Source organism: Bactrocera latifrons, unplaced genomic scaffold (genome assembly GCF_001853355.1).
Source record: "Bactrocera latifrons isolate USDA-ARS-PBARC rearing strain unplaced genomic scaffold, ASM185335v1 scaffold_55, whole genome shotgun sequence".
Lineage (NCBI taxonomy): Eukaryota > Metazoa > Arthropoda > Insecta > Diptera > Tephritidae > Bactrocera > Bactrocera latifrons.
Window position 1 is genome coordinate 213,439 of NW_017537212.1, and position 27,777 is coordinate 241,215.

Here is a 27,777-nt window from a genome sequence, read left to right on the forward strand (position 1 = left end):
ACTCAATTTTTAGAAAGGTAGTTCAGAGAGAAGAGAAAGTTTCGTCGAAAAATCACTTCTATCAATAGAAATAAAAGCACAACAAACAAAAGCATCGGAATTAAAATTGCTCTTGAGGGATTAATGTTGTTAAACATTAACTTTAATTTAAAAAAAATATCCTTGTGCTACAAACAACATCCATTTATTCCAAATATAACATTCTTTAAAATAAGACATTCTTTCAAATTGCGTGCACCAGAACTTTATTACATTGGTAGATCCAAGCTTTTTTTTAGTTGTACACCCTTTAAAAATTGGAAGTACTTAAAGTTTTAAGCTCTACCGCTTCTTGCCATTTGGACAATCATTTGTGAAATCTAATTTCATTTCCATACTTTCGGCTTCATATTCGAACTAATAATATTCGCGGTTTGGTATAAAGTCAATCATACTGTCGAAATTAATTACATTAAGAACCTGAGTCCTTATAAATATATATACAATACATATGGYAATCTAAGAGTTTAACCGCGTTGAGAGTTCGGCGGAGATTAATAAAATTACTTTTAATAGCGGGGTATATATTGAAAAAAAGTATGTTATTAAATTTGCAATGCATCGAATTCACATTTCGATAATGTTTACAGTTGCTTCAACCCAATAGTCCAATCCAACCTAGGTATTGAAAAGAAGTCATCGAAACATTATATAATATTACTCACWATACTAAAAGAATTAGTGTGATCATGGGTACCGCTTTGCTTGCCACAGYGAATAGACTCTCTTCCTTCTTGAATTGGGGTGAGATAATGCTATATTAAACGTATTTAATTGTATCGTTCTTGCTTTCATGAATTCATTCTGTGTCACTGAGCAGGCACAACAASCATTTCACAAACCACAAGGCAAGGCCACAACAGCGACGATTATTGTTCATTTCCTCATGGATGGCACAKACTTACATATTCTGCACTTGATTTTTTGCGTCACTCTTTGTACCCGGGTGCAATATGTTTCATAAAGCTCTATGATTTTATTAATCTAACAGTTTTTCTATGAGTATAATGAATTCCCGAAAATATCAAATTCGGTTCATATCTTTGACTTAAATTTTAATTAACGGATACTCATAGTTAACTGTCTTGTTTTATTATGATATGATGTTTTCAAAAAAAAGTAGGCAAAATAAGTGTGTAGGAATTCGGTTTTGGCAGACCTTAGCCTTTTCCTATTTATTTACATTTTGGGTTTTTTTGCAGTTGTTTGTTTCTCCTACGTTATTCGTAGGGCACTTGCACTTGAAAATATTTTTGAAATTGTTTCTAATTATGTTTTGCTTTAGTTTCGGGTTCGTAAGTGTGGCGTTGATACGASCGGATGACATTATCGCAGGGCATTCTTTCTTAATTTTTAACCACATTTTTKATAAAAAGAATTAATAGTCATGGGAAAAAATAAAGGAGGGAGTGGAGCAGGTAAAGGGGGTGGTGGCGGCGATAACAGTGGAGGTGGTGGCGGTGGTGGAAATGTAAGCAAAATTTGTGTTATGCAAGCGAAATGTTTATTGTAATTGTAAGTAGACCGATAGATTGACTTCAAATATATGGTATAAATATTTAATATATGATCTAGATATGCACACACATAGATTTTTCTAATCTTGTGTCACATATTTTAAAAACTAGGTATACATTAGRAAGTTAATTTTACTAAAGATGAATATAAATTTATATATAAAAGGGAACAAAAAGAAGGAATCGTCACGGAATATACAGTTGAACATCCTTATTTTCGAATCGCCATAATTCACAAAATAATTTCGAATTTCAAATTATGGGAGTTCAACTATACATATAAATAATAAGCGAGACGAGTGGAGTAGATTTATCCATACCCGTCTTTCCGTTTGCAAACTAATTCCATAGTTTTTAAGATATCGGCCAAAAATTTTGCACACATCCGATATCAATTTTGACAGGGATTGATGACTATGTATGGCGACTTAACTCAAAGAAACTCAAGAACCCTTAAATCTGTACTAATCAAGAAATTTGGCTTACCTTTCATTTTCAGAAAAAAGGTGGTGGCAGTGGCGATAAGAGTGGGAACAAAAATAAGGGTGGTGGGGTTGCAGAAAAAGCTGGTGGGAAAAAGGGGCAAGAACAGAAGGTTGGCGGAAGTGGAGTAGGAAAAAAAGGAAACAAGAAGTAACCAAGAAAGATTAGGTGTTCACTTCCTCAATTTATTTGTATATTAAAAACTATATTGTATAAAAAACAGTTTTTGCCAGTAAAATTAATAAAAGTTAATAAAAGTTTAAAGTTTATTTTTTTTTATTTGAAATATAATTGTTGTTATAATTATTGTTTAATGGGAAACATTTATTAAGCTCTTACAAAAGATAATAATAAGTATTTTTCTTAYTCGTGTAAAAATATCTACCATGTCAGTAATAACGAATTTCAAGAACTGGTTGAGTTCCAATAGACAGCAATGCAAATGCATTGCATATTTAAGAAATAAATTCACAAGAAAGTCTTTTTTTACCCTAAAAACCTTATCCCCAATCAAGATTCTTTTGCTTTTCATTTATGATATTCTGCACCACTATTTTTTTCATTGTTACTCATTGYTAATAGAAAAAATTAAATTAAGATTCTCGACAAATTAGAAAAGACCTGATTCAAAAAAATAATGCAATTCTTTAATGGCACGAAGAAAACTGAGTCTCACGCTCCCTTACAATTATATAATAAATTGGAACTAATATTAGAATAAAATTTTGGTATATTTTTCCGGCTCTAAAATTTTAACATTCCGACAATTTTGCTCAGGGACCTAGGTGGAAATCCATCACTGAAACTGAATATTTAGCCTGCATATAGGCACTGAGCATTCAACCACTATTCAGCCTAAACTTTATTTCMACTGCCATTGTATAATTATGCCAAACTTTCGTTTCGTGTACGCATTTCGTTAAATTTTTCTCACAACTCGGCAAAATACTATTTTTTTTTAAATAATTGCAAGACATTATGCTAAACTTATTGATAAAATTTATTTATAATGTTCTACGGATTTTGTTATAAATAAGAAATGTTCTTCAAAACGTAAGAGATGTCCCAGTTGTTAGAACAGCCCCTCAACTAGCGAAACCAATCTTGTGACATCGCCCCAAAGAAAGAGGCAGCTCCTGATTTAGTTTTGGAATCGAACTTAACTTTAATGCCTTCATTAGTCACAGTTGAAGTTAAAGAGCTCGCTTTATGCGCCGCTGTCGAAGCAGGCTGAAAGGGAAGGTAATTCAAGAAGAAAAAAACGTAAGCATGAAGAAGTGGTTGTGTAAAATATATGTTTGCATGGTTAATGGTATATCAAACATTATATCTGATAACGGTAGGTACCAAGCATTTAAACTCGCAAAATTGATTTAAGCAAAATGAAACTCCACAAAACAAGAATTAACATTAGTTCAGTGGCAAAATAAGATATTATACCAATTTGGTGCAAACGTAGCCAAACACAGAACTTAGGAATTTTGGTAGTTAATTTTTTTTATATTAAATGCAATCAGTAGTTTCAATTTCGTTGGAATGGAGATTTTAACAGAAAACAAAGATAAAAATCAGTTTAAGTTGAGAAATATACTTATCGGTCCCAAAATAGATTTAGCTTACGCGGATTTAGCTACAAATCAAAGAAAATATTCTTGAAGAAAATTTGAACGTATATACTGTAACTGTTATAAGCAAGTGTAGTAAAACAAAATGTGTGATTTACCTTTTCACTGTTCACAATAACGTTTTTAYGCTCCGAATACTCGACGAATGCTGGAGTTACAATGGGTAGGAGAGGAAACCATGCTGTTGATGAGCCAATTGAACTTAAACACAAAATATTTGGATCTTTCTCATGTATCAGATTCGCAGATCCTTTAGGAGCCATGTGTGCTGGGAAAGGTGGAGTCAGCACACCAAACTGACAATGGTACCGAGCGATCGATCTTTTCACATTACTTGATATAGGTTCAGAAAATAATTCGAAATCAAATGGATCAATGAAGCTCTTGCATGTGCCTTGCAAAGCAGAGAATTGATCATTCAACTGTTTGTCATCTCTAGTAACGGCAAATATAGTTTGTAAAAATTTTAAATCGAAATATAGTTGTAGTGCGATATTTTGGTTGCTTGATATATTGTCGGTTAGGATTTTTTGGTATTGCTGCAAGATTTGTGCCAACATATTCACGTTGTAGTAGTGAAGAACTTTAGTTGGTAACGTTTGTGGGACATTCGAATTCAACATGTGTACTAATGTGAAAAGATACGTTTGTAGTGAGATACGTGGTTGATTGGGGATGCGAAAGGTTGAATGTATGGTGGATTCCGCCTCATCCTTTTGGTCAATTTTAACAGTTTCCCAGTTCTATAAGCAATTAAAATGTAATTAACAACAACATTCATTTTTTACTTTAAATTATTATTATACTTACAGCAAATTCTTCTAGAATGTTTTCATTTGTAATAGAACTTGGAAGATTCCTTTCACGATTGCTCTCTTGTAAAATGCCTTGAACAATTTGTTGCCAAAAAATGAAGGTTTCTTCTTCAATTAACATACACACTCTATTCCAATGTTCAATACTATTTGCGGTAACATTTCCCACCCACTGACGCCAATTTCCTCTTTGACAGAAGCAGGTTTTCAAATTGGGGCAGAGTTCAAGGAGAGCTGCAAAGCAACGTGCTACAAATAAAAGTTCACTACGCTGTGTCGGAACTAAGTGAAGGCTTTTTACGCGACTCAAAAAATGTGTTAATTGTGCTTCAGAAGTCTCTCTCAAAAAAACAATCAATGAAAGTTTGTCTTCTGCACGAGTGGCTTGCTCTTCAAGAAGAACGTTCATTTCAGATATGATACTTTTCAATTTCTCATCGAATTTAGCGCAAAGTGATATTATGTCGTTATCATATCCTTTTGTTTTCATTAGCAATTTTTTAATTTTCGTATCATCACTTAAAGCTACTTCTAAACTTGGTGGAAGATCATTAATATTTTCATACCAAATATCTAATGAACTCAAATTTATATCCGCTAATGATTGCTCCAATGATTCAAATGTTGTTTGCATCGCTTTTGCCCAATTATCGTGGATAATATCGTGAATGCGCTGATTAATAAGTGGTATATATTTCTGTTCGAAAAAATCCAGTGTTTGCGTGAGTTTTAGCCTTTTGACGACTTGATCAAATTTGAAATAATTTTTGTAAGAATTAGCTTCTATTTTTATCTCTTTGATTGTACTCATTGTTGAAACGTAATCAAAAAGTTGCTTGAGTTGCGTTGCCGCAATACGTCTGATATCAATTATCCATTGTTCAAGGGATTCGCGGACTTGTGTATCATCAAGAGACTGTGTTTCGATTCTAACACGAAAATTCGAAATGATCTCCGGTAGCAAATACGAATGAACTACATCCGCCTCCTCAACTAAAGTTATTATTGGCGATGAATTTATATCGTTGTGCTCTTGTAGTCTTTGCAATAGTAAACCATTTTCTGGAAGTTCAGAAAACAGATTAAATACAAATATTTAGAAAATAACATAAGCATCAAACCTAAAAAGCATTTCTCTATAATATCAATTGTGTTGTTTAATATGCGTAAGCTCGCTAATATTATATTTTGTACTCGTCCCCGCTCTTCAATAGACCGTGTTTTATCATTGCTCAAGCAAGTCAAAAAGGTTTTGCACCGTAAATTTAGAAACGTTTTCAAAACACTATTCAATGAATTTTTTTCCAGTATCAACAAACTAAGCAAACAATCTGTGGCCACATTGACATTCAAATCTTCCTTCTCTAAGGTTGCCAGTACATGCATTTTTATCGTCATATTGAAGGGCTTTAAAATTTCCCATTGTTTTTTTGCAACAGGTAGATGTTGCATTAACATATTACTTGCATCTAACTGTAAGCCAGTGCTGACATGTCTACTGAAAATAAACAATTCACTGGCGCTATAAAATCGGTCATTATCAATGTGAGTCCAAATTAATTCAGGTAAAGTTGTCAACAGCTTTATCTGCAGCATTGTGCTAAAGTAGTTATTTAGTTGCTTATTAGCATTGCGATTGCGAAGTAAATTTTCCGGTTCGCTAATCTTAAATCCCAATAGTTGCTGATCGTTAAGATTACGACAGTTAATGGTAATTGAATCCACTTGCTCTGTGAGGCTCTGTGAGGTATCTTTCATAGCCACAATAGTATCTGCAGCCTGCAGTAAATCACGATAACGTTCGCTATAGAAATTTTTTTAAAATAAATATGTTTATTTTATTTATATCCAACAAAAGCGTACCCGACCATTAACCGTAGCTCCTCCCGTTTGTTTTCGACAACCGATTGAATTTTTTTATGAACGATATCAATTTCTGGAACACTGTGGTGCTCGAACAGAGTGTCTACGTCCACACTCAATAAATTAGCGGCATCCATTATGCCGGTAAAAGTTTCACGAATTATTCCAAATTGTTGAAAAATGTGAAATAAATATGACACGTCAGTGACAGCTGATTGATTACAGCTACATCTAGCGGCGGTTAGCAAATGGGACACTTACACTTTTTAAGTGAGAAGTTTGAAAGAAAAAAATTATTTATATAAGTTATTAGAATCTTTCGTGAAATTGCTAATAAGATTGTAAAATATTTCAAATACTTTCGCCATAAATTTTATTTATGATTTGAAAGAGCAATATAATGAATGGAATAAAATAAAAAAATTATTATACTAATGTATAAACTAAATTAAATTTTTGGAACTAACTAATATTTAGATTTATTAAAGGGGTTATTACAGAAATGATTTAAATGTAATATTTAGAGTAGGCATTTACTAAAAACGTTCAAATGTGTTAATAAATATATTGGCACCGATATTTTAATTATTAACAATCTGGCAACAGTCAGAATTGCTTCATCCACATGCCAACATCGCTCTACAATATATATTTCGTTATACTCCAGCCGGAAGGCTTTCTGTCCTTTGTTTGATTTTGTGTTGTTTACATTTTCTAAAATGAAATATATCTTAAAGAAACTAAACTGGCGTATTTCTTATAGTAGAAGTGAAATTGRTCCAGAATTCGGTTCATACATCACTGCAAAACTATGCCTAATAACAGGATTTTGATTTCGCTTAGTAAAATTTTTAAATTACTCGAAAATAACGATGGAGATGCCATTTAGATTTTATTAACAATTTATTTTATTAACAATTTATTTTATTTCGTCTTCCCTTCTGTCTATAATGAACATAATTTTCAAATTCAMATACAATTATTAAAAGTTTTTGACAAATGAAATACAACAAAGCTGTCCGAAATGATTAAWTGGATTAAATAAAAAAATTGGTATGAAAGGGAGAATTGTCAAATATTTAAAAAATATGATGTTTTCCACATAAAATTGATAAGACGATAAGTGCATCTTTTGTTTTATTTTTGCAGAATTTTCACAAGTAGAAAGGAAGTAATCAGCAAAAATACATTATGAATTATCTTATTCAACGGGGAAAGGTTCGCAATCAAATGATAAATGTACCTCAGGGACTCCCGGAACTCTTGTCGGATATCACACGGGAAGTATTGCGTTGTCAGCCAACAACGGAATGTCTATGCCAATTCATTATTGACTACTTGCATTCAGTAATTGTAACAAGAGAAAAAGCCAGAGGTAAAACAAAAGTATTGTTTGTCTGGAATTATTTATCATATCAAAAATGTTAATATGATTACAGTGGCCAAAGGCATTATCGATCGCGCATTAGCCGGGGTGGATGAAATCATCGCGGACATGTGTGTTTGCGATATCAGTAAGGAAAAGGCCCAAGAAATGGCAATTCATATGGAAGAATGCTTCCGACGCTTCCTGAGCAGAATGCGTTGTGAACAGCGAAAGGATATTGAAGTTGTGCGTTTCGAGGAAAGAGATATGCTCGATGCAATGATWGAGCGCTGCAAGTTCACTGAGCAGGAGTTAAAAATCTCCAAACCAATTATCGAAGTTGCTTATCGCCGCTTTGTGGATGCATACATGAAAGCACATGAGGTAACTAAAGACCAAAAACATCCTCTATTGACATAATTGAYATATTTCATTTGTCAAGGACTTTGAAGGCACCGAAGAACTATACCAATATTTCAAAGAACGTGAGCATAAGCGACAAGAAGAAGAGAAGGCAAAATTGGCTGCAACGAAAATTCAGGTTTCAATACGCAGTGATGGAATGTTTCTTTTGAAAGCTAACACTTCATATATATTTCAGGCAAATTTCAGGGGGTATAGAGTACGAAGAAATTTAGGCAAGCCACTGCCCAAAGAAGTTTCTCAAGAAGAGGTGGGAATAGTATAAGATTGGAAATCTAATTTGAATATGATCCTTCTATCTTTATCCACCTTTAGTTTGAAGATGAAGGTCTAGAGTTAAAAACTCAAGCTGCAATTACTATTCAAAAAGCTTTTCGCCGTCACTTGTCTTCTTTGGAGTCTAATAAATCAATCGAAAAGGTGATCAATGAAGTCTTAAAATGAAATTGAAGGTAAACATTAAAGTTCTCTTTATAGGACGGTGAGATTTGTGAGCCCGGCTCTGAAGTTAAAGTTGTATGTAACTTTTAATTTCTCTTTGTGTAAGCATAGATATACTTACATTGTGGATTATTTCAGACTGCTACCGATATACCGGGCGAAGATATTACAGAACCTCAGGAGCATATAATAGTAAGCAACGTTACCTTCAAAGCTGACCATTTAGTTTTACGTAATTATAATATTGGTAGGGTGAGGATGTGCCTTTAGAAGCAATGCAACCATCTCAGCCACCTGCTGAAGTCATCTCGGAAGTCGCACAAGAACCTGAACCAGAAGCCGAACAAGCAGATGAGCCTATTCGTGTACCCGAGCCTGAGCCAGAACCGGAACCTACATTGGAGGTAGAACCAGAACCAATTTCACAGGAGCTGGAACATTCTGAAGCTCCTCCGGAAAACGGCCCAGCAGTTGAGGAGGAGTCCGCTGTTGAAGCGGCTGCAAATGAAGTTGATGTTCCTACAGAAGGCTAAAAATTTGGAGCTTTTAATTGTTTGTTTAATAAAAAATTTGATTTTATAAAGAATTTGGTGAATACATTGTGGGTCTCAAAACTCGTTATAAAAAGAACCAACTGCAATTTTTAGTCATGTGGAAAGCATACACACACAAACACCAATATGTTTTGAAGAAATTTACTGCTTTCCTTCGCCTCTATTTATGGCATGCCGGTAGCAAAGTATATTCATATGCGATGTAATAAAAATCCGGTCGCCTTATTTTATGAACCGTATTATTAAATTGTCCGCAAGCACATTACAACCCTCCAGTTTTGTCTGAGAACGAGCTAGAGCAGTTGGGTGGAGAAGGTAGAATGAGTAGTTTTTAAATCGCATGCCCTTGAAAATGGTATGGTCATGAATTTTTGCTGAAAAGTGGAAAAAATGTCATACTTTCAATGGCTTCATAATTTAAGTTTATTACAAGGATAACTACATTGGAGTGTAGTAATTCATACAGAAAATTCCTGGTTAAAGATAGAAATATGTTAGTATGGTGAACGTATCGACATATGAAATAAAAACACACATTCTTTTTTTTAAATATGTACATATGTATGTATTTATGCCTTATTCCTTAAGCATAGTTAAATCATACGCGCCTGTATCCAGTCATTAAATATTGATACTCTAGTGTACACATCCGGGATGACAGTGAAGACTCCGCAAACAAACAGCCCGTACGAGACAATACCTACTTGATGTAATCCGGCGCTTGTTTTCATCACCAATGGTCCACCAGAGTCACCCTATAAAAAACTTATATATTTGGTTTAAAAAGTATAATTATACCCACTCACTGAACAAGCACCCGTAAGTATGGCACCCCGTGCGCAAATTTCTGTTTCTGTGAGATCCTCCATTCCACTATTTGTGCATTCCTGGTTAGTAATGGTGTGGTAGTTCATTGTTTGCAAAATGGTTGGATAATTTATGTTCTCCAACTCCGGCGGCAGGAAAGGTAAGGAAATGGGCAATCGCAGACCCCAACCAGTCAATGTGACAGGTACTCCTCCATCCACAAGATCAGAACCACGCACCTCAATAGCTGACATTCGAATTCCATCCAAATTTAGTGATACCACAAGTGTCAGAATCGCTATATCACTGGTAACGAGCTCCTCGTAGTTATCGTGAATATCATAGGATGCAACTTGTACTCGTACACCTTCTGAGTCATTGAGATCGCGCACCCCAGCCAGCACCGTCATCCGCTTCACATCGAAATCTTTACAACAATGGGCGGCTGTGAGAATGCGATTAGGTGATATTATTGAACCACCGCAGAAGTGTTGGTACTTATTTTTTCTCGTAAAATACTGTAGCGATACTTGATAGGGAACATATTCGCCAGGCGGCACATCGTGGCCACCAACAATTCGCGTTGAATCCGTGGTGGACGTCACAGCTAAAAACAAAGAAAAAGTCAAGAGGCTGTCTGTACGGTCGATGCACGAGCATACCATGAGCGAAACAAAGCAATGTGTTTAGAAAATGTGGGACACTAAGCCCTTTAAACAATTCCATTTTTTATTAACAGCAGACTGTTATGCCATTAACATTTCGTATTTTAATAAATTTGTATTAAACTGTCACCGATCTATTTATAGTTGCACRATATTCCACATATTCACATATTCATAGTAAACAGGCAATGCAATTAACCACGAATAATTAGCCCTCGCAGTCGTCACGACCTCCAACAAATATCAGTGCCATTAGCATAACTATCTGTTGGGTCATGGAATTAGAGCTGCACTTGAAATGCATGACGCTTGATGACTTCGACAATCAACTGTATGTACATGCAAATGTTTTTTAGACGAGCAAAAAACTTAATTTAATATATAAGTTAATAGATAATTAAACAAATTTGCAAAAGGGCGTTTGTGTTTATTTGAAACTGTCCATACAGAGATACATTTGAATAGCTAGATTCACCCCGTAGGGAAATTAGTAGCTATTCCAAGATGACAAAAATACCCTTACAGATATGCATCTAAATATATCCAAAATTGTGCGTTATAAATTAAAGAGTTAGAGAGTTTTCATACTCCTGCAACCTGTTGCTGCAGAGTACAATACATACAGAGTAAATACAGTCGAAAATGGGTTGTGTCGAGCCAAGCTCCCATATACCTACAATATTGGGAAAAATAGATAAAATCGGGTYGAAACTACGCCAACTCACTTATACTACATTCATATGTATAATAATGATTTTCGTTTTTTTAGGGAACCATGTGTCGAATATGTCGAGTTATATATKAATATGAACATATAAAATTGCTTGGATACTCTGGTTGACATTTAACTCCTTAAGGTATTTCCCTGGGTTTGATTCTTGTAAGAGTATAAATGTTCGGTTGCACCCGAATTTAGCTCTTCCTTAATTGTTCCTTTCTTTACTGTGAAATAAAAAAAGATACAATTTTAAGTCTTATAATTGCGGTTTTCATTAATAAAGTTCTTATTTCAATGTCATAACGTTGCTCTTTAAATTCATACATACATATGTAGGTATGTACATGGGTTATTTTCTCTTAAGATAAGCGCGCTTTGACCCAGCCGTCGAACATGGATACGCGGGTGTAAACATCGGGATTATTGGACGCACATAATGCAGTGCCATAGGAAACGACTCCAACCTGTTTCAAGTTTCCACCATTATCCATTACCAGGGGACCACCGGAATCACCCTGAAAATTTGATTTATTCTCATTTAGCAATTAAGAATTACCAATACTCAAATTCAATGTTTAATCATTTCATACATTACAAGCTCCTTTGCCGAAGCGCTCCAATGCGCATATCTCCGTGTCGGTCAACTGTGTCATAACTTGTTTGCATTGCTCGTTGGTGATTGTTTTGTAGGACATCCGTTGCAACAATGTCGGGTATATGGCCAATGGACCTTGGCCCACATGCCACATAGCACCCCATCCAGAGAGCGTTACAGCCTGACCACCACCGACTTTGTCACTTCCACTCACATCCACCTGTTTTACTTTAGCGCCATCCAACTCAAATGGTGGCTCGATTTTTAAGATGGCTATATCACTAGTAACCAACTCCACATAGTTCTCATGGATTTCGTAGGACAACACCTGTGATCGAATTCCAGAGCTATCGTTAAGGTCACGTATTCCYGCCACAACTGAGATTCGCTTTGCATCCTGACCATTGACACAATGAGCTGCCGTTAGAATGCGATTGGCAGCAATTATGGATCCACCACAGAAGTGTCTATCTTTGCCACTTCGTGTCCTATATTGCATGGATACCTGATAAGGGATGTACTCGCCCTCAGGTACTGCGGCACCGCCAACTACTCGCTCTTGTGAATCAAAATCATGTSATTCGAAGTAATCATCCACTTTATGGTTAATAATAGAAAAATTATACATATACATTAATATATAAATGTATATTCACAAACCCATTCAAAAGTACTTACAATCTAGAATGGTTCCCTTAGAGCGCCTTAGACTAGTGAAACCAGTTCCCAGAAAACAGGATATAAATAAAATGGTTATTCCGTCTGATCTCATTTCTATGTGGTCTTTATAATGCTATTTCCGATGTAGTGCCACTTGCCAAATTCATATACCGTTTATATACTGAAATTTCCAAGGCACCCATGAAATAACCTCTGTTAATTTTTAATCGCGAACAGTAGGCGGTAACGAATTTACATACATATGGTGTTTTAGTTTGTGTATGGGTAATAGGAAAATAAAAGTATTTTTGAGCTCATTTGGTTAAAGGTTTGGCATATTTCAGGGCTTTCATCGCTACATACATAAGTTCCAGTTTACTCTTGTTTGCAGCCGCAGCCTTCAGTTCCCGCTTTTTTTAAGAGAACCATATAGTGGAMAAATAGCTTAATCATATCTTCATACTTTTAACAATTATTGGATAAGGAATTCATAAAACCAACAATTCATAAGCCATAGATGTATGTTGACTGTGCGATTTATAGTTTATACTGCTTTCTAAAATAAATATGATATATTGTAAAGCAACTAACCATTTGCTTCTTACTAACACTTAACAGCTATTTTCTTAGAAAGCCCCAATAATTCGAGAGGATGAAGCTTACTTATTTCTAAGTTATACAGATAATCCACATTGGGAGCATGCCACAGTGCTATTTGGATTTTTTCCTATAACTAAGTTTGACCAAKAGTGCTTTCGGGTTAAAAAGTCTTGACTGAGCTTGTGGTGAGTGAAGCATTTTCAATCTTCTTAAGGGCATTTAGTATATCCAAGTAATAAAAAATAGGTCATACTATTTGAATTAAAATAGTTTTATTTAGCCATTTCGAAATTTGAAAATTGCATTTGACTTAATTTGCACTACACATACCATATCTACATAGAAAGGTTAAAGAAATCTTCATATAGCAATATAAAGAAATACTAACATTTAAGATGACACTCTGCGGCGGCAACAACAAAAGGGATGGCCTTTGCGATTGAATGTGGAGATTCGCGTTGAAAAACGGCAACAGTTGTAACCATACTGAGCATGTTGGAGCAGAGTTATAGTTAAGTGTTGTGGCCTTTAAACTGCGACGGACCACATGTTGTGTGCGGTATCAAGCTGGGTGCTGGCCAACAGCGCGATTCAATAACACACAGTAAGAACTTCTTCCACATTGTGCATTACGTAGTCAATTCGTTTTTGCACCCGCACATAAATACTGGCATATCATCAACATACGATTTTATCACATAACAATTCACAACTCCACCTTTCAAAACTTTTTCAACTTTAGTGAATTGCCAAAATCGGGCACACTTTCGCACATTTATTTGGTGAAAAATTATTTACAAAATAATTATAAGCAATTTATTGAAATGAGTTTGTACTCTTCCCGCAGTGACTGAAAATATTGCATTACGTCTCAAAACGATTTATTTACTAAATTTAAAGTAGAATATTTATTTAGAAATAAATGCAAAAACTATCTTTTTTTGATGAAGCCAAAAACTTTAAACTGTATTTGACAAACACTATAGTTACAAATTGTAATAAATTTGATTAAATTTGTTAACTGTAATTAAAAAATACTAGTTAGAGGGTCTAAATCGGCTGTAACCGCGAATTTTACACTGTTACCATGAAAGGCGGGTAAATATTTTCAGATGTTTTAAATACTCTATGCCTTTGTGGTGTGAGAATTCAGCATTCTCATCACATTTGGCATCTTATTAACTTATACTATTGGTCATAGGCTTACTTAATTTAATTACTACATTTTGTTTCGTGTCCGTATTTACATACATATATGTATTGACATGATCTTTTTGTAATTGTCTCAAATAAGCTGCTTACAATATATGTATGTACATTTAATGCTTTGGGTATAGGAGGAAAATGTCAACAAGAGAATTGGAAATTATTATCTAGGGGATATAAGGTCCAGATCGATTTCACTCAGCACTATAATTCGGTAAATTATATAATTTTAATTTTAATATGTTGAAACTAGGGTGTAAGGCCGGAAATTTATTTGTTTATTTATTTATTAAATGAAAAATAATAATACCATTATTATCTTACAGAGTAAGAGCACTAGCTGCCAGGGCTTACGGCTTAAGGTCGGAAATCAATATATCGAGTTTATTGGAAGGTTTTGACTGATTGCATTAACTTTTGTCAAAACTCACGAACTTATTTGCACAGAATTTTATGAAGGTAATTTAGATTATTATAATATGTATATTTCTGGTAAATTGCATTAAGATAACTCATACATTGACCGATTGTATATCTCAATTTTAATAATAAGTATACATATCTGTAAATATTCTACTATAGTTAGAAAATTTTGGTTCTCACGTTGTGAGAACATCCATATGTATGATTATTCAGTGAGAGTTTAATTCTGCAAATTGATCAATTTCGGGTGGCATTTCAATTGCACAAATTCTGWGGAATAACACCTACTACTATCCTCCTATCATGAAAATTTTCGATGGCCCATCAACTCACGTCCAATGTTTTCTTGCAAATGCATTCACACAGATCGTTGCAATGTCGGTGGCAACGGTTTTCGGACATGAATTCGGTCTGTTCTCCGTTGTTTAATTCCGCAGCTTGACAGTTTTTATCTGTAAAAAATTTAAATATTGTAATTTCAAACTTGAAGTGAGCCGTACGAACAGTTTGCTGTCAAGCCAAGCTAAGCCAGAAGTGTCGAATCATTAGATCAGCATCCAAACCAGTTCGCATCCATTTGCGCAGATGACTGATTCATTCATTCTTGTTTTGCCTCCAAAGGATACCGCTTGGAGACAACAGATAGGTGCATCATACTTTACTCAGTCATCGATTGAGAAGAGGAGGAGGAACTGCGATAATGTTATTGAACAGAAAATATCCTCTTCTTTTTATACCCTGAACAGAGTATATTAAGTTTGTCACGAAGTTTGTAACACCCAGAAGGAAGGGTCGGAGACCCTATAAAGTATATGTATAAATGATCAGTATGTCGAGCTGCGTCGATTTAGCCACGTCCGTCTGTCTGTCCGTATATATACGTACTAGTCCCTCAGTTTTTAAGATATCGTTTTGAAATTTTGTAAACGTCATTTTCTCTTCAAGAAGCTGCTCATTTATCGGAGCTGCCGATATCGAACCACTATAACATATAGCTGCCATACAAACTGAACGATCGGAATCAAGTTCTTGTAAGGAAAATTTGCACATTTCACAATGTATTTCCATAWAAGTTGGCACAGGTTATTTTCTAAAGCAAAAATATAATCTCCGAAGAAATTGTTCAAATCGGTTAACTGCCATACAAACTTTTTCTTGTTTCGCAATTCATTGGTTTACGCGATGGCCCTCTCGTGAAATCTTGCGTGGGCTTGATGAGTGCCCCTGCAGCATACAACATTAGCTACACTGTGTTAATGAAACATTCTCATTGTGTTTCTTCTACAGAATTGCCATTGCTACTCAAATTGAATACTCCAATTATTGCTACTGTGTTATAGTGAGCTTTCAGAACGATTGAGTTGAGTTTGCGTGCATTTAATCGAATTAATTATGCACACCTTTGTTAGTTTTTAAGCTTTACTGCCGGCTGCGCTTTTTGGCTAACCACCTCCTCTTAAGTTCTTCTGCCTATACGGAGAATGGGTCTTGATCTCTGCACTGTTGTGTTAATTGTTAGTATGGCCTGCCCACCCGTCCAGTTGATTATACCCTTATTGACGGGTAGGATGTTGCATGCCACTGTCGGCGTATGCCATGCTATCATGTCACTGGCGCAGGCGTAGACAGAGGTAAGGAAAGGCTCAATGGCTTTATTTAGAATGAATTTGTATTGTAAAAGTTTTGGTGTTGTTTGTTTGCTTATTCATTCACAACTCGCCACGGGTCAGTGTCATGATTCTTAATGCTTTCCCACTTAATTGGACCACACGTWTTCGCATGTATTAACAGCAGTGATTTAATGAGATTCAACTAATTTGCATATGCCTCAAAAATTGTTGCTGATGATATACAAACGAAATGCTACGGAAGGGATAGTCTTATAAGTGTCTACATATAGTACATAAACATCAAGGACAATTAAACTAGCTTTCTTGAAGACATTACACACATGATCGCAAATAAGCTAAATTGACTCATGTCGGAAATGTTTCACACCTTCCACCTACGCAATACCACTCATTACACAGCACAAATTACATGTAGAGCCGATAAAAAGGGCATATGGATGTACCGAAAGCAATTAAGAGCAGAATGAAAATTAAAGTTTCCTGCGATGATCACCAAGCGTCACATAAACATATTTACAATTATTGGCTTAAGTTAAATGATTTGTCAGAATTGGAGAGAATATTAGAAAAATAATTCGGGAGGTCATAAAATTCGTTGGCTTTTAAATTTAATATTCGTGATTTATTTTGAGTTCTCTTTGTCCTCATGCTTCATTTGAATCATCTTTTATTATTGACTTTTGACCTCAGTTATGCATTCCACATTTTTGAAAATGGACACACACCTGTGGAGAGAAACAATTTTGCAGATCGGAAAAAATTGAGGTTAAGGAAGTTTATATTGAAGACGTCCTAGCAAAATTCTAAAGATACTTATATTGTATATTGCATAGTTTGCGCTTCCAAACTTAATACTTATTGTTATAAAGAAACCACAACTGAAACATAGTAAATCATTCGAGTAACCCTATRTCTATCTGCAGGGTGGCTGATGAAAGCCAAAGAAAAATAAATAACTTTTTTTCTATTTAATGAATCTGGTTAATTTTTTATTTTATTTGCAGATTGACTTTTACATTTAACAAAAATGGATAACTGATACACTGAAACAAGAACATAAACAAACAAAATTGTCGAATATGGAGTGCTTCCAACCCCCAGATACTCCGTGAGACGGAATTGCATCCACTTCGTGTCACAGTGTGTTGTGCAGTTTCATCTCGCTGCATTGTCGGGCCCTACTTCTTCGAAGAAAACGGTCACACCGTTACGGTTACTGGAGACCGTTACTTGAGCATGTTGAGAGAGTTTTTCTATCCAGAATTACGCCGAATGAGAATTTCTTTCAACTCTGTGTGGTTTCAGCAAGATGRYVYAGMTCCTCACATAGCCCAACCTGTTATGACAGAATTGCGACGAAAGTTTCCCAATACGCTGATATCCAGAAACTCCACATTCCGTTGGCTACCCAGGTCGCCTGATCTAACTGCACCTGACTTTTTCTTGTGGGGTTATTGCAAACAGGAAGTCTTCAAAGCAAAACCAACAAATTTGAATTAACTAAGGCAATCCATTCGAGAAACAATTGCGGCTATTCCTGTCTGAACTCTCCAAGCAGTAATGAACAACTTTTTGGTAAGATGCCGCACATGCATCAACGAGCAGTGGGGGGCATTTAAATTCCATTATTTTTAAAACTAATTAAGCTATATTTAATAAAATTGAATGAGCTTTRACATGAATAAAAGAAAAATGAGTTCCATACACTGAAAAAAAAAAAATAATAATTTGAGTTTCTTAATGTAGCAAAATTCATCAGCCAGGGCCATATAATATACATATATGTATATATATAACGTCAGATTTTAATCGCAGGGATCACTCGAGAATAATGGATGTCTTAATGAAACTAGACAGAATTTAATTAATCGGTAAATTAATTAGATGCTAGGTACAATTGCAACCACCTTTTCGGCAATAAAATGTYAGATCTCGTCAAAGTTTCTTCATGGTAGTCATTTTACATGAATCTTACCTATGATTACAAAAATTAACATATAATATTTATGAAATTCCGACCAAAGGATGTACATATATGTATGTGTAGTGGTATTGTTCGCGTCTTTGTTAAATGCCCACTGTGTATTTTATACTTGGGTAACTGTAAAACTTTGAGGCGTTTAATCATAAGTTGCCATATCCGTTAATCCCAGAAATGTAACTGGGCCGCATATGTACATATGTATATCTACCCACTAAATGCATGCATATAAAAAATATTATTAACCGCAACTACAAAGAAGGCACACACACAGAGGCATGTGCATTCTACAGAGTAGATTCTTCTTGTTCGTTCCCGCTTTTGTGTTTATATTCTTCGAATTGCATAACTTTGTGTATGGACATACGTACCCCGCAGATGTAGCGTGAACTTGTTGGTACGCTTTCAGCAACTCATTTGTTTGCCCACGTCTTTATGTTGTCAACAAACAGCTAATCCTTTGCACAATGCTTGAGGTTGTCCGTCGCTTTGTGATGTTACGGTGTTTGCTTGTTAATACAAAGTGGTAAAAGCTAATGAAAGCTATTAGAGACTTTGTTAAAACTTAAAATCAGCCTTTTAAAGGATATAATTTAATCTCAGTATAGGTTATGCGATATATTAAAAAGGAAATAACTCCCTTACCAAGGAGTCAGTTATTTACACGTTTTTTGATGTTTCTGGCAACGATTGGCGGTACCCTGATCCACATTGAAGCTAAATGTGGTTGTATAACTCTGTAAAATTGCGATTATCGGAAATGTTTTGCTTTGAATCGTTTTAGCTGGGCTTATTGCCAATCAGTATGGTTTTAAATCTCTAAAAATAAGGTACACTAAAGGGAATGCAGTCTTTAGTAATATTCGTCATAGGCACTCTGCCGATGGTCCTCGTAGCACTAATCAGTGAAAATCGAAAATTCATTGAAGGTACATCTTATAAACCATAAGCATAGATATAAATATATTTTTAAAATGTAGAAAACAACTSATAATGTTCGCAAATATTAGCGGTCAACCAGCTGAGGGAAGCCAACAGGACTATGAACGGATATCTGCCTTTTCCAGTACCTTTTCAAGTCTCCATACAAGTTAAACTCGGTAGGAGGTACCAGCATCTATGTGGCGGCAGCATCATTCACGAGCAAGTCATCTTAACAGCGGCGCACTGCTTCTATCAAAAACATCCAACGAAACATCTAAGGGTGATTGCCGGTGTACAAAATCTTTCAGAGGACACGGTTCAACGTTACGACGTTGCGCAAGTTATCCAGCACAAGGCCTTTGCACCTCTAAAAGGTTATGATATCGCTCTGGTTAGTCTAACTTCGCCGTTGCCCATGGATGGTGTTCATTTTGATACGGTGGATTATCGATCCGGAGGCAATGTCGAAGACAGCCTAGAAGCATATCTTATTGGTTGGGGTCGAACAAAGGGAATGCTGGAGATTGTTGCTTTCACGACGGTCCAATCGAATGATTGTCGGTTGTTAGGCTTTACTTATGTAACCAGCACTGATTTGTGCGCTTATAGCGCCAACGGACGTGGAGCYTGCGATGTATGTACGAATTCGAAATATTGAGCCTTGTACTTAGTTATTTCATAATTTAGGGCGATTCTGGTGGTGCATTACTTACCGCAAATCTTACCAAACAGGTTGGACTGCTGTCGTATGGCAAGTCTTTTTGTAAGAGAAATCACATCTATGTCTATACAAGTACGTTTCGCTTGATTGACTGGATAGACGGACAAATTGAAAATTTGGTAGGCACACAGAATTTTCGAGCATGATGTACTGAAAATAAATGTAACCGCAACGCTTGTAACGTATTCACATGTCGCAATATTTATTGGCAACAGCAGAATTATCAACTGGGTATTTATATAATTGTAAGAGAAGATTGTCATGTTGCAATTTGTTTTGTGACAGCAGAAGCCCCTACCTGTTGTCATCAATTAAGTAACAAGCACACGCGACCTATAAGTAACTTGAAAACAAAATCTATGGATTAACAAGAATCTCCACACTCAAGCTGTGTGCACTTACAGCTTTTATCTCTTTAAGGGCAAACAGTGGAAAATAAACAGCCAAAAGACAAGACTAAGTTTTTGATTTCATACGGCTTTAACGAGCCATTCGAAAATCGCGTTGTCCTACAGGTTTGTGTGGCGAAAATGGCTGTAACTGTTCACAGTCTGCTTTATTAATTATCGATTGCATTTCCCCAAACCTAATTGGCCCATAAAAGAGTAATACACTAATACTCTTCACTCTTTTATATGCCTTAAACACATTCATGAGTTCTAATTTTTCAAAAAAATGCAGATCTTCCAAAATAACCACACTTATTGAATCCACAGTAGTTACGGAACTACATATCTCACCTTAGCAGATTTAAAGCACTTCCATGAGCGATTTCGCGCACTGTGTGACATCGAACTTAGCCAAGCCATAATTTATGTCCTACTGCGGCGCATGCTTGAGCTCGACTGTATTACGGTTCATGGTAACTTGGTAACTTGTGTTCTTGTAAACAAATGAGGTATTGAAATAAATGAGAATGTGTAGGCTCTGTTTTCTGGACACATACAACATTTCGTTAATTTTCACCGAACTGGCACCTGATAAACTAACTGGCGAATGAACGCTTGGCCGATACTGAAGACAAGAGGCAAATAAAGCCGCATTGTTTAACTCGATAAAAGAGTAAATTAAATAAATAAAACATAATTGTGTCACATACATGGCTCTTATTTATAAGAGATTGTGAGACGACATAATCGTTAATAAAATAATAATGATATTTCAATTTTCCTTAATCTTATAAATAGCTACTATTATGTCCCAACTTTCTTATTCGTGTTCGGATATTGGATACTTACTCACTTCCAGCATGTTTAAGTTAACGGCGTTCAGTATACTAATATTCATTGCTCAAGGCAATGCTTCCTTCATAGAAAAATCAAATTTTACAAAGCTAAATTTAAAGGAAATTGATATCTGGGACTTGGGAAACCATACCGATGTGCTTGCCTCTGACTCTGTGARTCGTATAAATGGCGGACGGCCGGTAGAACAAATCGTTCCGTACCAGGTATCGTTGCAGGTGTTCCGACGTGGACGYTATCATCACTTTTGTAGTGGTTCCATTATCAGTCCTCAGCACGTTCTTACCGCCGCTCATTGCTTAACGAAGATGAACCCGAATGAGATCAGTGTTGTTGTCGGTACATTGACATGGCGCARTGGTGGTGATCGTCATGGGGTTATAGCAATGCGCTCCCACCCGGGTTTCTCATCGAGTTCATTAATTATTAATGACATTGCGGTGTTAAAGGTAACTCCGTCATTCAATTTGGCCAGAACATCAATAAGCACAATTTCGTTGGGTAATCGAGCACGTGTGGGTGATAAAGTGGCAGTGCGTTTGACAGGCTGGGGCTCCCTGACGCCTACGGGATCGACCGGTTTGCCAGAACGATTGCAAGTGTTAGATTATCACACCATATCGAACCAGGAATGTGCCCAACGTGGATTTCGYATAACAGCCAATGAGCTTTGTGCCCTCGGCGAAAGAGGTCGCGGCGCTTGTGTGGTGAGTGGTATGATTCCATTTATCTAACAATTATTTGTAATACTATTCACTTAAAATTGTCGTGGTTGTATTTTTTATATTTTGGATTTATGACAGAATCAAATTTCTCTTTTATATCAATATATTGTAGTTATTTTAGTTCCATTCATTCTTATATCCCCATATTTTCAGGGTGACTCCGGAGGTCCACTTACAATATCAAACGGCACACCGCAGCTGGTCGGGATTGTTTCCTATGGCACGGCGACATGCGCCCTGGGTCGGCCTGATGTTTACACAAGAGTCTCAAGCTTTCTGCCATACATTAATAGAGTAATAAGCAGTGAAATACCGTGAAGTTGTAAAACATGCTATTGTGAAAATTAAAGCTTGAAATTAGTATTCAAACACCAGATAGTTACAAATTTAACTAATGGAACTTTAAAAGGAAGAAACACGCGAAACTAAATGGACAAATACATAAATAAATAAATAAACTATGATGCAATAGCGACAATGACAGTGACGATAAGAACAAACAGATAAACATTCAAAACATTCATTCATGACGAACGAGGCGAAAGATGGTCCACCTTTGCTTTAAACTTAGTACAGAACAACTATCTTCTTTGACGCCGGCTCCGAATGGATATTGCTTGCCATGCCTCATTACCACTTATTATGGCGCTGAAGACGGTGCGACCCGCCAGATGCAAACGTCCACTTGGCCAAAAGCCAGCCAGAAATGCCGTTGGTAAATCAATAAATATTACTTGAATAACCATAAGTGTCCGAAGTGTACTCAACGGCTAATTAAAAAATTTTATTCGATATTCGCCACGGGCACCTCTTCACAAATTCCACACTCCATCATTTGGTTTTTTGCTCTTTTTACATTCACAATCGTCAAACCTGAAAATTGCATGTGTTCCTAAAGAAGGGCCTGTGCTGAACAATTGGCAAAACAGTTGGGCTAATTTATTACTTTAGCTAACGGCGACATTTAGCGCGAGTCACTTGCTCGCTGACATCAACGAAAAGGAATAAGAACTGATAGCTCAACCAAACCTAATGCAAATGAAAACAATTTGACTCTGATTTGTCGCAGATTCTATTTGTGTACATGCGCCCCACCGACCTCGAGTCCAAAAGCTTAAGACTATGCCTAATTGCACAAATGGCGTACTGTAAGTATCGCACAAACTCTCACATAGTATAACAGAAAGTCAGTGGCTGTCGGCATTTAGGCTATAGAAAGAAATCTTGCCTTTGTTGGACTTGACTGAAATATTTAATCAAAATTTAATTTTTCGCACAGCAAACCTGAGATGCACTTGCAAGCAAACTCATATTCAGATTGATTTGAGAATGAAATGTTCGCTTTGCTGGGCTGACCCAGCYGCGCTCAACGACATTTATATAGAATACCCATATATTGTTGGGACTTATTGGCTGTGTTCGCGTTGCTCGCGTGAACCCTAGAAAATGATGGAGCTTTGCTTAACCAGCAGTCATATTGTTTATTCGTTAGTAGCCAAGCGTACTTAGTTACTTGGACCTAACTGCTCAGAGTTTCTCTCTCGGCGTCGACTGGAATTGCAGTCAACGCGGTTTACTCATTGCTGCGCGCACATAAATTCATTTAAATCAATCAATTCAATTTGTTTGTCAATAAAATTTAAATGAGTATTTCATTTAAGCAAATTAAAATCGACCCAGTTGAATGCCGAGTTGAGTTTTTGAGATTGAARCTTTGGAGCTTAAAGATCTTCGTCCGATATACCGAAGACTGCAAGCATGCTTGCGTATGCTACCAAATCTATAAAAACGAATTTGACAAAACAGAAGTTTAAACATTATGGTTTTCCAGCAATAAAGTGCAGTGTGTGGGTACGATCTGATTAAGAAATCGGCATATAGTAAATAGCTAATCTCAGTGTTGGGAATTTTACTTTTTACACTATGCAAGATTGTAATACGTTTTTTTAAACCCATGTTGAACAAGACGTATCAATCACTCGTACAAAAACTTTTTCAAAAATGGTCAGCTGATAAATAGACACAAAACCGGATAACACCCAAGTATAAACACGCCACGAAAATTATCGGTGTGTAGAGGAATCAAAAACATAGAGAATTGTTTATTTGTTGATAACTTTAAGTGCGTTTCAGGTGGGAATATTGTCAACGAAAATAAAATAAAATAAAAAGTAGTGGCACGCATACACATACATGCGTGAATGCATATAGATTTAAAGAATAGTCACGTACGTACTTCTTGATAATTGATTTGGCCGGAGGAGTGGTATATGTAGACACAGAGCTTGGCTGGCTTAGTATGCGATAGCAGTTGGAGGAACTTTGTTGGGCCGCTGAAATAGCTGTATGTTTCTCTGCCGTTGGTTTTAGTTTTTAAATTGTGTCCATCACAGTTACCACGGCAATCCATGTTGTTGTCCRTGAAACATTGCGTGCAACTGTATACTGCCAGCGATAAGCAGATAAGCAACATTAGCGAGCAATTTTCAATTAACACGAGAACCTRTGAATCGATAGATACACGTAGCCTCAAGACACTACAGCGGCCGCAGTTTTTTGGCTTGGCCGRCAGCGTCAGTCYGCCACAACAGGTCTCCGATTGGCCTTTACTTGTGTCAGGCAGCCACCACCGAGGTGGCGCTTCGAGCGCCTCTCTAAACAAATTGTGCATCTAATGCCTTCGACGCGCCGCAACGCATCACTGCCAATATGTTCACAGCAGAGTTGTGCATTAGGCCCTCTATCCTATAGAAGTGGCATGCAATAAGACCGTATCGGCAGCTCAAGCAGAGCGTTTAGAATGCACTCAAAGCTAATATTAATCACACACACGGCGATACATGCAATAGCAGAAAAAAAATATCGGCAACTTCGAGCTGGCAACGTTCGACCATTTATCATTTTAACGTTTTTGCGCGTAGTGGCCATAAAATTCGGCGCGATCGCCACAAACATCGARGCTTCAAATAAAATGCTTTTAGGCTATACGCAATTCTCTCTGTAATTTTTATACTCTCATAACATCTTGTTCAGAGTATAATGGTTTTGTTCATTTAATGGGAGTATGTAACAACTGAAACCAAATGAGATTGATATAGAGCTATATATATATATAAATAACAAAATAAACTTCAATAAAAATTGCGATATTTTTAGAAAATTTGGTATAGGTATACGAGTATGACTTTCGGTTTCTGAGGAGATTTTTTAAGTTGCTCTAAATCAACCATCACAAATTACATCGACATCGGAAGAATAATTGCCTTTTTATACCGTATTGTTGAATGCCGCCAAATCGACCTTTCATGTAACGATTACACTCGATGTTGCCTGTTATTGATGTTTGGTTTTTGTTTGGTTGCCCCCGAACTTAATGCTTCCTTCCTTGTTTTATATGAGTTTGCTGTTACTGCCTTTCGGGTGAATACACGTTGGTAAAACGTTGCTGGTAACGGCGACAGTCAGTTGGCAGCATTTCGATAGTCTATGCCAACCGATTTTCTTAGCTTGCGTTGTACTTTTCTATATAATGTCATTGTCGTCATCAAAGTTTGGGTTTGTGTGCGTAATGACGTTGGTAACCTTTCGCATAGTCTAACACCTTTAAGCCGTTGCCACCACACAATTGCCACTTTACGGTGGGCCGATGATTTGTGGCCACCCATGCCTTCGTAAGTACTCTAAACATGTGATATATGGAGGCACGTGGTGCTKTAAGGACTATTCGCGTAAAGCCGCGTTATCTTATGTTTTCAGTGGAAAGTGATTCTGTCTAACAGAAATTTTGAAGCATATTTAATACTCGCTTTGATAAAAGTAGGTAATGCTGTTTAAGTGAAAATATAATATATATACATATACAGCTATATACATATATATATTTATGCCTAAGCTGGAACTGGCAAAGTATGAAAGCAGTAAATGGTCGTGCGGACTCGCGTGCAAGTCTCAATAGGGAATCACAGCTGTTGAAATAAAATACACTGGTCATAGCACATCAACACTCGGCTGCTTCCAATTCAAAGTTTTGTCGACGGATTCAGTAATGAGATAAAGGTAATTTCTCCGTTTTTCGAAGCTAGCTGCACATCCCGAAATATTTGCTTTCTAATTTCGAAATTGAGCTTATTGAAGCCAAGTACTTTAAATATGGGCGCCATCCCGTTTTCCTCTTACTTCATTGATGTATAAAATGTCTTAAATCGAGCTTGAACCACTGGTTTTATCAATATTTATGAATATAGTACAGTTTCATTATTATTCATTTAAATGCGGCAATTGGTATCTGTAAATATTTTATAGATAAGAAGCAAAAGTAATAAAGAATAATTAACCAGAAACATATCGCAATTGCATTATGGCGGAGCTGACAGTGTGTGTGTATGGTACGTTTATAAATGCAATCAAGAGTGCAGGCTGCAAGCAGCGTAAAAATTGAAGAAAAATTCGACTTCAAGAAACTAGCAATATTAAAATGCATATGTGTATGTACACATACAAAATTATTACACTCGGCCAATATTTTCAATGACGCGTGAGTTCAAAATGTCAAAGCATATGGTGTCTACATATGTATGTAAAAGAAGGCTTAGCTCAGCCCCAAGTGCTGTGTCGGCAGACACGTGTGTGTATGCGCTTGCACAAGACGCGAAAAAACAAATGTCAATAGCAAAATGTGCGCCTGCGCATTGATGACGGCCAATGCAATTTTGGGGCAACAGCTAGAGGACGTGGATGCTACTGGCTTTCTTAATACCACTGTTCTTTCGCGGAGGTGCGGTATGGTCCTACGCATCGTTGACCTGGTGCAGTTTAGTACTGATACTACTGCAAAACGCGTAGATTTTATTTTATGATTTGTTGTCTTAGCTAAAGCTACAGCTCATCGGCAAGTCAGAAAATCACGCATTCGCCTCACGTTCCTCAACTATGATCTCCGGCAAAGATAATACTACTTTCCCAAATATCTTTGGCGTTCGCTTCTTTTTCGCATTGGTAACTGCTTACCAGTGGGCTTTTGACTTGCAGCTAGCAGTTGTTTCTCTTTTGGTGTCTTTACGAGAAGTGTTTTTCATTTTCGAGGCCAATTTGGTAAATTTGTGAAGATAGGCAATATGTGTGTATGATGTTGGAAACGGTTTGGATGCAGCTGCGAAAATTGCCACAATTGCAAATGAAATTCTTCGGAGTTTTCCACGGTTCATCCTTTGAGTTTTGTGTAGCAGAACTAATTTTTTAGCCAATTTGAACACCTGTAAGCAATGATTGCTGATTGAAGCACATATTGAAATGTATGATATGCAAATTATACATTTTCGGCCAATTTCAAAAATGATCATTCATTTACTRGCGAACAATGTGCTAAAGATGGAAAAAATATTAAATATTTTGCTTTATAATTAGCTTTTTCTGTCAATATTCTGCAAAACTTAAGAAAATATTTATAACTAGTTCTAATTTTATCCATTTTTATCTTTCTATGTTTGGTAAAAAATAGAACAAACTGTTGCGAAAGTGACTTAATTGCTGCAGTATGGTTAAGAATGTTATTTAACATGCGTCGACCGATACTGTATGAAAACGGTAGTCGAACTTTATCGATACCTTGTGGTATCACGKTTCCATAGGCAGTCCATCGCCTTCAATGACGTTCAATTATTTCGTGCGGTTACTTCGGTTTGTTAGTCTATTGCACCTTTAGTATGTGGTCTTAATTTTATTTTCGCATTCAAAAATCTTTCGCATATGGTG

The 27,777-nt window shown here is 36.3% G+C and overlaps 7 protein-coding genes across 9 annotated transcripts; 4 read left to right on the forward strand and 3 right to left on the reverse strand.

Annotated features, from left to right (window-relative positions):
* The first annotated feature begins 1,329 nt into the window (after positions 1–1,329).
* LOC108974450 (rRNA 2'-O-methyltransferase fibrillarin) lies at positions 1,330–2,632 on the forward strand. The gene is made up of 2 exons (XM_018942297.1): positions 1,330–1,510; positions 2,056–2,632. The coding sequence occupies exons 1-2, from the start codon at positions 1,427–1,429 to the stop codon at positions 2,191–2,193; spliced, it is 222 nt and encodes a 73-aa protein (XP_018797842.1). The 5' UTR covers positions 1,330–1,426; the 3' UTR covers positions 2,194–2,632.
* Positions 2,633–3,021: 389 nt separating this feature from the next.
* On the reverse strand, positions 3,022–6,546 carry LOC108974448 (conserved oligomeric Golgi complex subunit 1). 2 transcript variants are annotated; one of them, XM_018942296.1, is made up of 6 exons: positions 6,343–6,546; positions 5,601–6,283; positions 4,475–5,541; positions 3,763–4,407; positions 3,660–3,669; positions 3,208–3,269 (listed from the first exon to the last, which is right to left on the reverse strand). In XM_018942296.1, the coding sequence occupies exons 1-6, from the start codon at positions 6,477–6,479 to the stop codon at positions 3,247–3,249; spliced, it is 2,565 nt and encodes an 854-aa protein (XP_018797841.1). In that variant the 5' UTR covers positions 6,480–6,546; the 3' UTR covers positions 3,208–3,246. The 2 variants fall into 2 exon arrangements, with proteins under 2 accessions (XP_018797840.1, XP_018797841.1); XM_018942295.1 differs by lacking the exon at positions 3,660–3,669 and having other exon boundaries at positions 3,022–3,269.
* Positions 6,547–6,999: 453 nt separating this feature from the next.
* Positions 7,000–9,164, forward strand: LOC108974359 (protein TsetseEP). Its single transcript, XM_018942122.1, has 9 exons — positions 7,000–7,395; positions 7,492–7,717; positions 7,782–8,092; positions 8,151–8,249; positions 8,310–8,381; positions 8,447–8,551; positions 8,609–8,647; positions 8,711–8,764; positions 8,824–9,164. The coding sequence occupies exons 2-9, from the start codon at positions 7,534–7,536 to the stop codon at positions 9,103–9,105; spliced, it is 1,146 nt and encodes a 381-aa protein (XP_018797667.1). The 5' UTR covers positions 7,000–7,395; positions 7,492–7,533; the 3' UTR covers positions 9,106–9,164.
* A 555-nt stretch (positions 9,165–9,719) lies between these two features.
* Positions 9,720–10,598, reverse strand: LOC108974307 (chymotrypsin-2). Its single transcript, XM_018942040.1, has 2 exons — positions 9,933–10,598; positions 9,720–9,881 (listed from the first exon to the last, which is right to left on the reverse strand). Exons 1-2 carry the CDS (start codon positions 10,596–10,598, stop codon positions 9,720–9,722), a joined length of 828 nt encoding a protein of 275 aa, XP_018797585.1.
* Positions 10,599–11,029: 431 nt separating this feature from the next.
* On the reverse strand, positions 11,030–12,707 carry LOC108974358 (chymotrypsin-1). Of its 2 annotated transcripts, none has more exons than XM_018942120.1 (4): positions 12,590–12,707; positions 11,907–12,508; positions 11,645–11,831; positions 11,030–11,540 (listed from the first exon to the last, which is right to left on the reverse strand). In XM_018942120.1, the coding sequence occupies exons 1-3, from the start codon at positions 12,681–12,683 to the stop codon at positions 11,676–11,678; spliced, it is 852 nt and encodes a 283-aa protein (XP_018797665.1). In that variant the 5' UTR covers positions 12,684–12,707; the 3' UTR covers positions 11,030–11,540; positions 11,645–11,675. The 2 variants fall into 2 exon arrangements, with proteins under 2 accessions (XP_018797665.1, XP_018797666.1); XM_018942121.1 differs by having other exon boundaries at positions 11,518–11,571.
* Positions 12,708–19,253: 6,546 nt separating this feature from the next.
* On the forward strand, positions 19,254–20,242 carry LOC108974363 (plasma kallikrein-like). The gene is made up of 3 exons (XM_018942129.1): positions 19,254–19,341; positions 19,423–19,970; positions 20,024–20,242. The coding sequence occupies exons 1-3, from the start codon at positions 19,257–19,259 to the stop codon at positions 20,201–20,203; spliced, it is 813 nt and encodes a 270-aa protein (XP_018797674.1). The 5' UTR covers positions 19,254–19,256; the 3' UTR covers positions 20,204–20,242.
* Positions 20,243–21,306: 1,064 nt separating this feature from the next.
* LOC108974364 (chymotrypsin-2-like) lies at positions 21,307–22,344 on the forward strand. The gene is made up of 2 exons (XM_018942130.1): positions 21,307–22,008; positions 22,180–22,344. Exons 1-2 carry the CDS (start codon positions 21,307–21,309, stop codon positions 22,342–22,344), a joined length of 867 nt encoding a protein of 288 aa, XP_018797675.1.
* Positions 22,345–27,777: the final 5,433 nt, after the last annotated feature.